Source organism: Cetorhinus maximus, chromosome 14 (genome assembly GCF_964194155.1).
Source record: "Cetorhinus maximus chromosome 14, sCetMax3.hap1.1, whole genome shotgun sequence".
NCBI classification, from domain to species: domain Eukaryota; kingdom Metazoa; phylum Chordata; class Chondrichthyes; order Lamniformes; family Cetorhinidae; genus Cetorhinus; species Cetorhinus maximus.
The window spans coordinates 50,396,441-50,412,971 of NC_135892.1; the positions used below are offsets into that span (position 1 = coordinate 50,396,441).

Here is a 16,531-nt window from a genome sequence, read left to right on the forward strand (position 1 = left end):
TGTGGTCAACAGAACTGGTTTGATGAAAACAAGGCTGAAATATGCAACTTCCTAGAACAAATGCAAGCAGCCTTCATTGCCTGACAGCACAACCCAAGGTCATGAGTCAAGAAGGCAACATTCTAACGGCTCAAAAGTGACATCCTAAGACAAATCTGAAGATAAAGGTCATGTGACAGGAAGAGAAAGCCTGAGAGATCCAACAATATGCTGACCATGACATGAAAAGCATTTCTGAAGCCACCAGGGCCATCATTAGATCAAGATCAAATGGACAAAATTCCCTTCGCTCACAGCATGAAGTTTCTCTTTTTAAAGATGAGAATGCCGTCTGCCACAGCTGGAAAGAACATTTTGAACAACTCCTCAACTGCGGATCCAAAGTGGCTGCTGATACCCTTCAGGCTATCCCCCAGTACAACGCAGTAGAATCCATGGTTAAACCACCATTGATGGAAGAGCTGCAACAAATAATCAAAAGGAGTCAAAAAATAACAAAGCCTGTGGCCCCGATGGTATTTAAGCTGAGGGCTTCAAAGGTGGTGGGCTTTTGCTCACATCAAGGCACCATGCACTCATGCTACAGATTCAGGAGGCAAAAGAACTTTCACCCCCACCGCGACTTCAGGAATGCGATAATTGTAGCTACAGGTACCGGACCCCTTATCCCACTTCCCAAATTCTGGAAGGACCCGAAAACTGGGTCCTGCCCTGGAAACTACAATCCCCGTCAGGCATTGCCCTCCATCATGTCCGGGTCGTGGCATGCAGATCCCCTGCTCTTCATGTCCAGGATTAACGGCAGAAGCCAACCTGGTCCGCCCCCATACCTTCCTTTTCCCATCCAGGCTAGGTCCAGCTCAGTGGAAAAATCTGCCCAGCCTTAAGTGTTATGGCAGGCGGATGGTAAATGCCAAGCTGCTCAAATCTCAAGAAGGAAACTTGAAGCAGCTGCCACAACTATTTGCAATTTGTACTTATTTCGAGATGCGTGCTTTGAATTCAGTAGTAATAAGACCATCGAGTCTTAGAGGTTTCTTACAAAACTAAATTGGACCTTTATAAAGAACAAAGAAAAGTACAGCACAGGAACAGGCCCTTCGGCCCTCCAAGCCTGCGCCGATCATTTTGCCCGTCAACTAAAACATTTTGCACTTCCGGGGTCCGTATCCTTCTATTCCCATTCTATTCATGTATTTGTCAAGCTGCCTCTTAAACACCACTATCGTACCTGCTTCCACCACCTCCTCTGGCAGCGAATTCCAGACACTCACTACCCTCTGCGTAAAAAACTTGCCTCGCACATCACCTTTATAGTTTTCTCCTCTCACCTTAAATCTATGTCTCCTAGTAATTGACTCTTCCACCCTGGGAAAAAGACTATCTACTCTGTCCATGCCACTCATAATTTTGTAAACTTCTATCAAGTCGCCCCTCAATCTCCGTTGCTGTAGTGAGAACAATCCGAGTTTCTCCAACCTCTCCTCATAGCTAATAACCTCCAAACCAGGCAGCATCCTGGTAAACCTCCTCTGCACCCTCTCCAACGCCTCCATATCCTTCTGGTAATGTGGTGACCAGAATTGCACGCAATATTCCAAGTGTGGCCTAACCAAGGTTCTATACAGCTGTAGCATGACTTCCCAGCTTTTATACTCAATACCCCTGCCAATGAAGGCAAGCATGCCATATGCCTTCCTGACTACCTTATCCACCTGCGTTGCCACTTTCAGTGACCTGTGGACCTGTACACCCAGATCCCTCTGCCCGTCGATGCACTTAAGGGTTCTGCCATTTACTGTATAATTCCTGCCTGTATTAGACATTCCAAAATGCATTACCTCGCATTTGTCTGGATTAAACTCCATCTGCCATTTCTCCGCCCAAGTCTCCAACCGATCTATATCTCGTTGTATCCTTTGACAATCCTCTTCACTATCTGCAACTCCTCCAACTTTAGTGTCGTCTGCAAACTTACTAATTAGCCCAGTTACATTTTCCTCCAAATCATTTATGTATACCACAAACAACAAAGGTCCCAGCAGTGATCCCTGTGGAACTCCACTAGTCACAGCTCTCCATTCAGAAAAGCACCCTTCTGCTGCTACCCTCTGTCTTCTATGACCAAGCCAATTCTATATCCATCCTGCCAGCTCACCTGATCCCGTGCGACTTTACCTTCTGTACCAGTCTGCCATGAGGGACCTTGTCAAAGGCCTTACTGAAATCCATGTATATAACATCCACTGCCCTTCCATCGTCGATCATCTTTGTCACTTCCTCGAAAATTTCAATCAAGTTAGTGAGACACGACCTCCCCTTCACAAAACCATGCTGCCTCTCACTAATACGCCCATTTGCTTCCAAATGGTAGTAAATCCTGTCACGAAGAATCTTCTCCAATAATTTCCCTACCACTGACGTAAGGCTCACCGGCCTGTAATTTCCTGGATTATCCCTGCTACCCTTCTTAAACAATGGAACGACATTGGCCATTCTCCAGTCCTCTGGGACCTCATCCATAGCCAGTGGGGATACAAAGATTTCTGTCAAGGCCCCAGCAATCTCCTCCCTTGCCTCCTTCAGTACTCTGGGGTAGATCCCATCTGGCCCTGGGGACATATCCACCTTAATATTCTTCAAGATGCCTAACACCTCCTCTTTTTTGATCTCAACATGGTCCAGGCTATCTACACACTCTTCCCTAAACAAATCGACCACTAAGTCCTTCTCTTTGGTGAATACTGATGAGAAGTATTCATTTAGTATCTCTCCCATTTCTTCTGGCTCCACACACAGATTCCCACCTCTGTCCCTGAATGGGCCTACCCTTTCCCTGGCTACCCTCTTGCTTTATGAAATAAAAAAAATGATTTTAAACATATACATAGGTTTACAAATTATTACTATAATAAATTCTAGCTCCCCGGTTAATCTAATTCCCAGTTACACCTCCGTTAAAGCAACAGTAAAACACATATATTTTAAAAGACCCAGGCAAAGTAACACGATACCCTGAACAGTCGAAAATCAAAGTGAGTTTTCTTAATGTCAGTTCTTGCAGACAGCAGTTTGAGGCTTAGAGGCTAGAGGCTTTTCACACTTGTTAGATCTGAGAGTGCCTTCTTTCCTATACACAACTTCATCTCCTTTACACAGATTTCCTCTTTGAATGCAAATTCCCATTGTTTCACTATGTATTTGGACTTTATCTCTCTAATAAAAATCTATCAAAGCACCAATTTTACCAGTAATCTTAGGGAAAAATAAACACGCTGTTTCTTAACGTCTCCTGGCTAGGTGAAACATTTCACCCTCTCTTTTGAATTCAAGCTTATTTGGTTTATTTAAAAATGCAAGTATTCCCTTTACACCTCACGTTCTACAACTTCACCCATGTTTAGCTACTTAACATTTCAAACCTAGCTTATCTTCTGATACATCAAAGGCTTCAGACCAGCTGCCTTTAATTCAATTAAGTCACACAAAGACACACGCGTATACACACAGACCCCACTATTACTCTACTTTACAATAAATTCCAAATAACATTATGAAAATTATTACATCTTCCTGACATCACCCTCCTTATTAAAAAATGAAGTCGTAATTTAAAAGATGGCTTCATTTGCTGAACCCATCTTACATTACCTCATATACTTATTACAATATTACATTACCAGATACATGCATTAACATAACAAAATATATACAAATCCTTGGTATCAACAGAATCATTCCATTCCAGTGTCCAGGTTTTAAATATCCAATTTTCCCTTTAACTTTGACAATGCATTTGCAATCAGATTTTCTCACTCAGCCACATGTGTAATTTGTAGATTAAATGGTTGCAGTAATAAACTCCATCTGAATAGCCTTGCACTTCTGTCTCGAAATTTGTCCAGCCACTTTAAAGGATTGTGGTCTGTATAAACAATTGTTTCTGACAAATTGTTTGCCACATAAATCTCAAAATGCTGCAACACTAACACCAAACCCAAATTTTCTTTTTTGGTCGTTGAATATCTCCTGTTAAACATTTAACTTTTGGGAAAAATACCCTATTGGTTTTGCAATTCCACTGTCATCATCTCGTAACAGTACAGCCCCAATGCCTATATCGCTGGCATCAATGGCCAACTTAAATTGCTTGGTGTAATTGGGTACTGCCAAAATTGGTGTCGTAGTTAATACAATTTTCAAACTGTCAAAGGCTTTCTGACACTCCTGTGTCCATTGAAACTTTTTGTTCTTTTTTAATAGTTCAGTCAATGGAGCAACCACACTGCTAAAATTTGGTTGTAGACACAGGGAAATCCGTGATAGCCTTGACTTTCAGATCTCTTGGAGCCACCTTACCATGTCCAATTGAATGGCCTAGGTATGTAACTTGCGCTTTGCAAATTCACTTTTAGCCAAGTTCACCACCATATTAGCTTCTTGTAATTGAGTAAATAATTCTTCTAGATATTGTAAATGCTCCTCCCACATCTGACTGAAAACTATCAAGTCGTCAATGTAACCAGCACAATTGCTCAGACATGCAATTACTTTGTCAAGTCTTTGAAATGTTGCAGGTGCATTCTTCATACCAAATGGCATGACTTTAAACTGATATTGCCCATCTGGCGTCACAAAAGCCGATATCTCCTTTGCTCTCTCCGATAACAGTACTTGCCAATATCCTCTTAGCAAGTCAATCTCTGTGATAGGCTTTGATTGTCCCACTTTCTCAATACAACTTCCAACCATAGTATAGGATATGAATCCGCTTTTGTCATTGCATTCACCTTTCGATAGTCCACACAGTCTTTGTGTTCCATCCGGTTTCGGTACCAGTACAATAGGCAAACTTCAGTTACTACAACTAGACTCAATTATATCATTTTGAAGCATGAATCAATTTCTTTCTGTACTTATGATAACTTTGCCGGATTTAATCTTTAAGGATGTTGCCTTATCAAAGATGAAACTTCTACACATACATCATGTATAGTTAAACCTGTCCTTCCCAACTTATTCCCACAAATAGGTTTGTGTGACAATAATAGCTTTCCCAAATCACTGACACTTGTCTGGAAGGTAACTTAATATTTCATTTAAATTTTCAAGTACCCACTCATTATCCAATTTGATTAGAGGAAAATCAATTTCAGAATCCTGCATTTCTAACTTTTTCTCATTATCTACCACCACTAATACATCCTTTTGGTCTTCTTCCTTGTCAAAGTATTTTTCTAGAGTATTTATTAAATAATTTCACTCAATTTCTTTTCAATCCTGTAAGGTCCACTAATCCTTGCCTTTAACGAGTTACCCAGTACTGTAACAGAACTAGCACTTTCTCCCCAGCAACAAAACTACGAACTGTAGCGTTCCTGTCTGCCTTCACTTTCATCACTTGCTGTGATATCTTTAAATGTTTGCTAGCCAACTCACATGCACTGTCCAATCTCTCTCTGAAATTTGATACAAAACCAAGAAGGGTAGTTTCTGAATTTTGACCCACAAATTTCTCATGAATCAATTCCAGTGGTCCTCTCATCTCATGACCGTAAACTAGTTCAAAAGGACTAAAACTCGTCAATGCATTAGGAACATCCCTAATAGCAAATAACAAGAATGGAATTCCCCTATCTTAATCCTGTGGATAATCCTGACTAGATGTCCTCATCATAGTTTTTACAGTTTGATGCCACTTCCCAAAGCCCCTTGTGACTCAGGATGGTAAGCTGTTGGCTTAAACTGTTTTATCCCCAGACTGTTCATTACTTCCTTAAACAGCTGTGACATGAAATTTGAACCCTGACCTGATTGTAAACCATATCTTTTAAAAGATTTAGTCAACTCTTCCACAATTTTCTTTGTTGTAATATTTCTCAAAGGTATTGTTTCAAGAAACCTGGTAGACACATGCATTATTGTCAGTAAGTACTGATTTCCACTTTTAGTCTAAGGGAGGGGTCCTACGCAATCAATCATGACCCTAGGAAAATGTTTTTCAAATGCTGGAATGGTAATTAAAGGTGCCAGCTTAATCACTGCTTGTGGTTTCCCTATCACCTGACACGTGACATGTTCTATAGAATTTGACTTCATCCCTTCGCAATCCAGGCCGATAAAAATGTTTTTGTTTTTACGCCTGTGTCTTTTCTGATTCCTAAATGTCCCCCCATTGGAACTTCATGAGCTATCCTCAAAATTTCATTTCTATATTCAAATGGTATTACAATCTTATGCACTCCCTGTGGCTTTCATTCGCTGAAGCATAATAAGGTCTCCATTTTCTCATTAAAATGTTACCCTTAAGGTAATAACATTCTGGAATACATTTTGCCACTTTCTGAGTAAGCTGTCTGATATAACTGTTTTATTTGCGAATCTTTTTTCTGTAACTCCACTAAATGTTTTGAGTTAAACACTTCAGCTGCATTGTCCTCCAGTCTTTCTTCCTGAGCAATGTTATCAAACACATCGCCAGCCAATTGGACTTCTACACCTTCTCTCTGCCTTTGAACTTCCTGTTCTTTTTGTTTCAACCAATGAGCCCGTGACTTTGTTATCACACAATCTGAAAACAATCCAGGATGTTCTCTCTGTAACACCTCTGTTGAAAACACTTCTACAGGCTGCTCAACTATCATAGGGACCACCCACATATGTGATCCAGCTACATCGTTACCCAGAATAAATTGAACCCTTGCAATGAGCAATCTTTCCGCTGCTCCAACAATCACCTCATCTGTTTTCCCACTTACTCTTTAAATTTACCTTCCACAATGGAATATGTTTAGCATCTCCATGAACCCCACTTATTATCACCTGTTCCTGCAATACTCCCTCTGAGCAACAAATGTCACTATCCCACAACATTAAGGATTGACTAGCCCCAGTGTCTCTTACAATTTTAACATCTTTACCTACTCCACCCTGTGCACATGGAAAGACTTTCCCTTCACACACAAAATCTTTACACATTTCTGCAACCTGCTCATCAGAATTCTCTTGGGTAAATTGTGAACACATTCCCACTTCTTTACCTATCACTGATTCTTCCTGTTTTACCTGTACACAAACCACTGGTTTTTCCTGTGCCTAAACCTCAGAACCTGCAGTGCTTTTACTTCCAGTACTTTTCTGCACCCCTATAATTCCAACAGATTTTCCCTGTCATTTCCAATACACTGACTTAATGTGTCTAACTGTATTACAACGAAAACACCTCAATTTTCGAGTGTTACTTCTACCCTCAGCACCTTCCTTTTTATTCTGAGAAAAAACTTCCCGGGAATTTCTACCTACTTCTCTTCCCTGACTACCCACCTTCCTTTCACCTTCCCACTTTCTGTCCTTTTCTGATTTAAAAGGGTGATGTAAAAAAAGGTTTAGCTCTATGAACTAACTCATAATCATCAGCTATCTCTGCTGCTTATTTTACTGTTTCAACCCTCTGTTCCTCCACATGAGTTCTCACTATCGAAGGAATTGAATTTTTAAATTCTTCCAAAAGAATTATCTCTCTAAGATATATTGTTTCTATCTTTAATGCCCGTATCCGCCAGTCAAAATTACTTTGTTTTACTCTCTCAAACTCAATATATATCTGCCCAGGTTGTTTTCTCACATTCCTAAATTTCTGCTTGAATGCCTCAGGAACCAACTCATATGCCCTCAAAATAGCCTTGTTTACTACATCATAGTTCACCGTTATTTCTTCTGACAGTGAAGCATAAACCTCATGTGCTCTACCCACCAACCTGGATTGTAACAACAATGTCCAGTTTTCCTATGGCCATTTCAACTGTTTAGCTATCTTCTTAAATGAAATAAAGAATGCTTCAATATCTCGTTCCTCAAACTTTGGAAGAGCTTGTATAAATTTAAAGATTTTCCCACTGGGTTCTGATGTGGAAATAAGTCCTTCCTCACCTACTGGCGTCGCTTTTTTATTTGCCATTTTAAGCTGGAATTTTCTCTCTCTCTCTTTTCTCCTCTTCTAACCTCACCATTTCTAATTCCCTTTCCCGTTTTCTTTCCCCTTCCTGCCTTTCCCCTTTGAAATGCTCTTTCTTTTTCTGCTGCCTCTGGTTCCATTTTTTTCATTTGCAACTGAATTTGAGTCCATTTCAATGAACCACCCCTTGGAGAACTCGGTCTCTTGGGTATTTCTTCCAATTTCAAATGCTGTGCTATACCTTCAGTTATGTCAGATTTCCTCACCCCTGCAAGTAATCCCAGTTGTAATTTATCCACCAATTCCATTAACTTAGCTTTATTGAACTTTTGTAAACCAGCCAACTCCCAGACAAATTTTAGCAACTTCCAAAGGCATATGGCAGTGTCACCACTTCAAATAAATCTCACACCAACTCCTGTATTCAAAGTGTTTCTCGTATTCGTAACCTTAAGATTCACCAACTCCAAACCAATCAAGGAATTTCAAATATACCCCCAAAGAGCCCCCAATTCTGTTGTGGCAATGCCAAGCTGCCCAAATCCCAGAGGGAAACTTGAAGCAGCTGCCACAAGTATTTGCAATTTGTACTTATTTTGAGATGCGTGCTTTGAATTCAGTAGCAATAAGACCATCGAGTCTTATAGATTTCTTATTAAATAAAATGATTTTAAGCACATACATAGGTTTACAAATTACTACTATAGTAACTGCTAGCTCCCCTGATCAATCTAACTCCCAGTTACACCTCTGTTAAGGCAACAATAAAACATATATTTACACAACTCAGGCAACGTAATACGATACCTACAACAGTTGCATTGCAAGCCAGTGTTAGTACCGTCGGTCCCTGTAGACAGCGGTGCGAGGCGTACAGGCGCATCACACCTATTAGCACCCACCCAGCAGCGCACACGCACACACACACCCCCCCGAATATTCCACCTCCCATACATAGTGAAGGAGAAAGACTGGAATACGTTGAGCACGTTCCATTCCTCGACCAACACCTCTCTCAAACGACCACCGACCACCATTGACTAGGAGGTCCAACCCTGGAGCAGCAGCGCCAGGTCAGCCTTGTACAATCTACGGCAGCGAGTGTTTGACAACAAAGACATCCGCAAGTCAACAAATGTCCAAACAGAGTAGATGTCGTCACCACACTTCTGTACTGTAGTAAGACCTGGATTGTGTATCAGTGACACAGAAGAGTGCTATAGAAATTCCATCAGAACACCTACACTGCACCCTCTGAATTCAACAGGAGGATTGTCAAATAAACACTAGTGTCCTTCTTGAAACCAGCATCACAAGCATTCAGGCAGAACTTCTGCAAAATCAACTTCGATGGACTGGACACTGTCCACATGGCTGAAAGTGTCTAACCCACCAGGTCCTGTTTTCTCAACCTTTAAATGGCCAACATTCTAGGGAAGGACAAAGAAATGCTTCAAAGCATTCTGAAGCTCTCCTTGAAGTGTGGCACCATTGGTATTAATAACTGGGAGGAGCTTTCCATGAACCATTCAAAATGAACTTGTCTATCAAGCTGCATCATGCTTTGAGTCACAACATCTTAACGATGCAGAGCAGCAGTACAGAAGTAAAGAAAGGGAAGCAAATCCTGCGCTGCTGATCCCACAACCTCATGGGACATCCTGCCCCACATGCCCAAAGATCTGCAGGCTGAGAATCGGCTGTTCAGTCACATGAATACCCATGGCAGAAACTTGCGAACCATCATCTTTAAATCAAGGGACGGCTGCCGATGACTTTTTCTCCAGTGTTTTAAGTTCCACCCTCCCTTTTACCCCCTGATTTTTCTAGTATTAGTGGGATACTTTTATGTCTTCTACCATTAAGATAGATACAAAATATTTGTTCAAAGTCTCAGCCATTTCCTCACTTCCCATTTTAACTTCCAAATCTCATCCTCTAATGGACCAACATTTACTTCAGCTACTCTCTTCCTTTTCATATACTTGTAGAAGCGCTTACTGTCTGTTTTTGTATTTCTTGCTAGCTTACTCTCAATCTAATTTCTCCCTTTAAGTCATCCTTTGATGGTTTCTAAAATTTTCCCAATCTTCTAGGCTACCACTAATTCCTGCAATATGGTATTCTTTTTCTTTTAATTCCATCCTTCACTTCCTTGGTTAGCCACAGAAAGCTCATCCTTCTTGTGTGGTTTTTCTTTCTCATTGGTATATATATATGTTTTTTTGAGAATTATTAAATATATCATTAACTGCTTATCTACTACCTTGCCTTTTAATCTATGTTTCCAGTTCACTCTGGCCGATTCTGTCTTCACACCTTTGTAATTGCCTTTTTTAAGTTTAAGGCACTAATTTCAGACCCAGGTTTCTCACCCTCAAACTGAATGTGAAATTCAACCATGTTATGATCATTCTTTCATGGAGGATCCTTTACCATAAGATCATTAATTAATCCTGTCTCATTGCACATTACCAGATCTAAAATAGCCTGTTCCTTGGTTGGTTCTACAACGTATTGTTCTAAGATGCTGGTTCCAATACACTTGAGGAACTCATCCTCAAGGTTACCTTTGTCAACTTGATTTGCCAATCTTAATGAATAATAAAGTTCCCTACAATTATTGCGGTACCTTTCTTAAAAGTCCTAATTATTTCTTGCTTTATGCTCTGTCCTACAGTGTAGCTACTGTTGGGGGCCTCCAGACCACTTCCACCAGCGACTTCTACCTCTTGCTATTTCTTATTTCTACCCAAACTGATTTTACATCTTGATCCTCTGAAAAAAGGCCATTTCTCAGTATTGTGTTAATCTCATCCTTTGTAATCAAAGCTACCCACTTACTTTTCCTTTCTGCCTATCCTTCCAAAATAGCAAGTACATCTGAATATTCAGTTCCCAGCCTCGGTCATCTTGCAACCACGTCTCTGTGATGGACATCAGATTATACCCAATTATTTCTATTTGAGGTACCAATTCATCTATTTTATTTAAAATGCTGCATGCATTCAAATAAAGAACCTTTAATTTTGTCTTTTTACCATTTTCCTCTTCTCTGGCCCTATTTACCGGCGCATTCTTATATTTATACACTCTGTTCCTTCCTGTCACACTCTGGTTATCATTACCCATATCCCTACCTTGCACTATTACCATATCCTTTCTCTTCAACTTTCTAAACTTCCCCTCACTTGAATCCTCCACCCATCATTTAGTTTAATTTAACCTAAAGCCCTATCTTCATTCATTTCCACCATAGCCTTAGTGGGGCCATTCGCATCATCTTGCTTCTCCTCTGGTTTTCTTCAAGCCTCCCTCAGTCCACGTCTCAATGTTATCCATCCAGCCGATTTTTCTCCTTCCTCTCCTGTTTTTACCCTCAATTTCTCCTTCCATTGTTGCCAGGACAAGGTTGTCGGGTCTCCACACTTGGCTATCTTTCTAGGCTAGCTATACTTAGCAACCCTTTTGATTCATGCACTTCTACCCTTGATCTAACCCATCCAATTATCTCTGTCCATCCAGATGCCCATCCAGCCTTATTTACAGCCCTAGTTATTCAACTCAGGAGGACACGAATTCCAGCACAGTTTAAGTGAAGCCTGTCCCAGCAGGACAGCTCCCTCTTTCCAAAGTATGGTGTCAGTACTCTATCAATTGAAACCCATTTCTCCCACACTGATCTTTGAGTCACACATTCAAATCTCTGATCTTATTGACTCTATGCCAATTTACTTGTGGCTCAGGGAGTAATCAAGAGATTATGTTTGTGGTTCTGTTGTTTTTTAAATTTAGCCCATAGCTGCTCAGACCACCTCAGCAGAACCCCTTTCTTTTTCCTACCTCTGTCACTGGTACCTATGTGGACCACAATAGCTGGATCATTCTCATTCCACTCTAAGTTCCTCTCCAATTGTAAGGAGATGTCCTTAACCCTGGCACCAAGCATGCAACACAGCATTTGGAACTCATTCTCGACTGCAGAGAACAGTTTCTATTCCCCTAACTATACTGTCCCTACTAATCTTACTTTCCTATTTATTCCCTCAATTTGAATGGTCACTGTACCACAGTGCTGAGGGACTGCATTTCTTTCTTTCTGTCTCTCTCCTGCAACCATTACCTTTGGATTTAGTGACCACTACTTCATGATGGCAGCAATTCCTTCAGCAACGTAGGCCTAAAAGCTCTGGAATATCCTCTCCACCCCTCTACCTCACTTTCTTCCTTTAAGACATTCCTTAAAACCTTACTCTTGGGCCATTTTTCCTAATGTCAATTTGTATGGCTGGCTCAGTGTCAATTTTGTCTAATGACGCCTTGGGACATTTTACCACGTTAAAGGCGCTATAGAAATGGAAGTAGTTATGATTCTATGATTAGTGTTGTTGAAGCATTTTCTGCAGTGTAGTGATTTTTGATTCTATATGGTTCTGCTGCAATTTCCGAATATATATTTCGATACTCAGCCCCTCACTGAAATTAGACCAACAAAAAGCCTAATGGGAACCGATAGCTCCCAAAGCATTTTAGCTTCATCGTTGGAGCACCTTGTAAAGGTCCTACAGATCACAAATTACACCCGCACCTAAAGGGTGAGCAAGTTTGTTGTTTGTCTGTTCAGGGATCCACGTACAGCAGAATATGGACTTGCTGCCTTGAACGTGTCTGGAGCAGAACAAGCTGTGGCACCGTCTGGTTAACTCATTTCACACTGGGCCTTCCGGACTACTCAATGTTTATTACTCTTACTGTAGAGAGACGCTCGGTGTAGTTTGTACTTTGGAAAGCAAGCTATTTGGAATGAAATGTTACAACAAGTCGTCAGCATTTTAAATAATTCTCAAGGCGGGCACTGTAAACATTGTACAACTCGCTCACTCCCGTTACAAGCTCCACTTGGGAAAGGCCGAAACATTATTTTCAAATCTAATTCGGTTCTAAAGATGTTGATGTTTTTTTTTTCCCCAATAATCAAATGTCTCTCTTGATTTCAGCAGAAAGGCCAATGAGGCTTCACCCAGACCCACAGAAGCGACATGAAGCCGGGGAAAGGCAGCATCCGCTTCAATATCACTGAGTAACACTTACTGGAAAGAGGGAGCACTCATATTTCCCGGAATCCGTCTTTCCCAGGGTTTAGGAGGCGGCTGTGACCCCATAATCTTCTTTATAAAACATTCGCTCGCTAATGACCTCTCGACACTTCAACTTCACTCACACTCTGAACAAACCAATAGGACACAGGGACACATCCGAACAGACACATTGTCCAATAGGACACAGGGACACATCCGAACAGACACATTGTCCAATAGGACACAGGGACACATCCGAACAGACACATTGTCCAATAGGACACAGGGACACATCCGAACAGACACATTGTCCAATAGGGCACAGGGACACATCCAAACAGACACACCGCCCAATAGGACACAGGGACACATCCGAACAGACACATCGTCCAATAGGACACAGGGACACATCCGAACAGACACCTCGTCCAATAGGACACAGGGACACATCCGAACAGACACACCGCCCAATAGGACACAGGGACACATCCGAACAGACACATTGTCCAATAGGACACAGGGACACATCCGAACAGACACACCGCCCAATAGGACACAGGGACACATCCGAACAGACACATTGTCCAATAGGGCACAGGGACCCATCCGAACAGACACATTGTCCAATAGGACACAGGGACACATCCGAACAGACACCTCGTCCAATAGGACACAGGGACACATCCGAACAGTCACATTGTCCAATAGGACACAGGGACACATCCGAACAGACACATTGTCCAATAGGACACAGGGACACATCCGAACAGACACCTCGTCCAATAGGACACAGGGACACATCCGAACAGACACATTGTCCAATAGGGCACAGGGACACATCCAAACAGACACACCGCCCAATAGGACACAGGGACACATCCGAACAGACACATCGTCCAATAGGACACAGGGACACATCCGAACAGACACATTGTCCAATAGGACACAGGGACACATCCGAACAGACACATTGTCCAATAGGACACAGGGACACATCCGAACAGACACATTGTCCAATAGGGCACAGGGACACATCCAAACAGACACACCGCCCAATAGGACACAGGGACACATCCGAACAGACACATCGTCCAATAGGACACAGGGACACATCCGAACAGACACCTCGTCCAATAGGACACAGGGACACATCCGAACAGACACACCGCCCAATAGGACACAGGGACACATCCGAACAGACACATTGTCCAATAGGACACAGGGACACATCCGAACAGACACACCGCCCAATAGGACACAGGGACACATCCGAACAGACACATTGTCCAATAGGGCACAGGGACCCATCCGAACAGACACATTGTCCAATAGGACACAGGGACACATCCGAACAGACACCTCGTCCAATAGGACACAGGGACACATCCGAACAGTCACATTGTCCAATAGGACACAGGGACACATCCGAACAGACACATTGTCCAATAGGACACAGGGACACATCCGAACAGACACCTCGTCCAATAGGACACAGGGACACATCCGAACAGACACATTGTCCAATAGGACACAGGGACACATCCGAACAGACACATTGTCCAATAGGACACAGGGACACATCCGAACAGACACATTGTCCAATAGGGCACAGGGACACATCCGAACAGACACACCGCCCAATAGGACACAGGGACACATCCGAACAGACACATTGTCCAATAGGACACAGGGACACATCCGAACAGACACATTGTCCAATAGGACACAGGGACACATCTGAACAGACACATTGTCCAATAGGACACAGGGACACATCCGAACAGACACATCGTCCAATAGGACACAGGGACACATCCGAACAGACACATTGTCCAATAGGACACAGGGACACATCCGAACAGACACCTCGTCCAATAGGACACAGGGACACATCCGAACAGACACATTGTCCAATAGGACACAGGGACACATCCGAACAGTCACATTGTCCAATAGGACACAGGGACACATCCGAACAGACACATTGTCCAATAGGGCACAGGGACACATCCGAACAGACACATTGTCCAATAGGACACAGGGACACATCCGAACAGACACATTGTCCAATAGGACACAGGGACACATCCGAACAGACACATTGTCCAATAGGACACAGGGACACATCCGAACAGACACATTGTCCAATAGGACACAGGGACACATCCGAACAGACACATTGTCCAATAGGACACAGGGACACATCCGAACAGACACATTGTCCAAAAGGGCACAGGGACACATCCGAACAGACACATCGTCCAATAGGGCACAGGGACACATCCGAACAGACACATCATCCAATAGGACACAGGGACACAGCCGAACAGACACATCATCCAATAGGACATAGAGGCAGAATCACACAGTGCAGAAGAGGCCCTTCAGCCCATTGAGTCTGCACCGACACGTGAGAAACACCTGACCTACCTACCTAATCCCATTTACCAGCACTTGGCCCACAGCCTTCAATGTTATGATGTGCCAAGTGCTCATCCAAGTACTTTTTAAAGGATGTGAGGCAACCCACCTCCACCACCCTCCCAGGCAGTGCATTCCAGACCATCACCACCGTCTGGGTAAAAACGTTTTTCCTCATATCCCCCTAAACCTCTTGCCCCTCACCTTGAACTTGTATCCCCTCGTGACTGACCCTTCAACTAAGGGGAACAGCTGCTCCCTATCCACCCTGTCCATGCCCCTCATAATCTTGTACACCTCGATCAGATCACCCCTCAGTCTTCTCTGCTCCAACGAAAACAACCCAAGTCTATCCAACCTCTCTTCATAACTTAAATGTTTCATCCCAGGCAACATCCTGGTGAATCTCCTCTGCACCCCCTCCAGTGCAATCACATCCTTCCTATAATGTGGCGACCAGAACTGCACACAGTACTCCAGCTGTGGCCTCACCAGGGTTCCATATAACTCCAACATGACCTCCCTACTTTTGTGATCTATGCCTCGATTAATAAAGTCCCATATGCCTTTTTCACCACCACTAACATGCCCCTCCGCCTTCAGAGATCTATGGACACACACGCCAAGGTCCCTTTGTTGCTCAGAACTTCCTAGTGTCGTGCCATTCATTGAATACTTCCTTGTCAAATTATTCCTTCCAAAGTGTATTACCTCTCACTTTTCAGGGTTAAATTCCATCTGCCACTTATCTGCCCATTTGACCATCTCATCTATATCTTCCCATAGCCCAAGACACTCAACCTCACTGTTAACCAACCGGCCAATCTTTGTGTCATCCGCAAACTTATTAATCCTATCCCCCACATTATCTTCTATGTCATTTATATAAATGACGAATAATAGGGGACCCAGCACAGATCCCTGTGGTATGCCACTGGACACTGGCTTCCAGTCACTAAAGCAGCCTTCTGTCATCACCCTCTGTCTCCTACAACTAAGCCAATTTTGAATCCACCTTATCAAATTACCCTGTATCCCAAGTGCATTTGCCTTCTTTATAAGCCTCCCATGTGGGATC

General features: G+C 42.7%; 1 protein-coding gene across 1 annotated transcript in view; it reads right to left on the bottom strand.

Moving 5' to 3' along the window:
- pex13 (peroxisomal biogenesis factor 13) overlaps positions 1-13,180 on the bottom strand; it is a 31,880-nt gene extending 18,700 nt beyond the window's left edge. The window contains exon 1 of the mRNA XM_078556899.1: positions 13,046-13,180. Within this exon, the coding sequence (XP_078413025.1) occupies positions 13,046-13,116 (71 nt within the window). The 5' untranslated portion in view covers positions 13,117-13,180. The remainder of the gene's footprint in view (positions 1-13,045) is intronic.
- Positions 13,181-16,531: the final 3,351 nt, after the last annotated feature.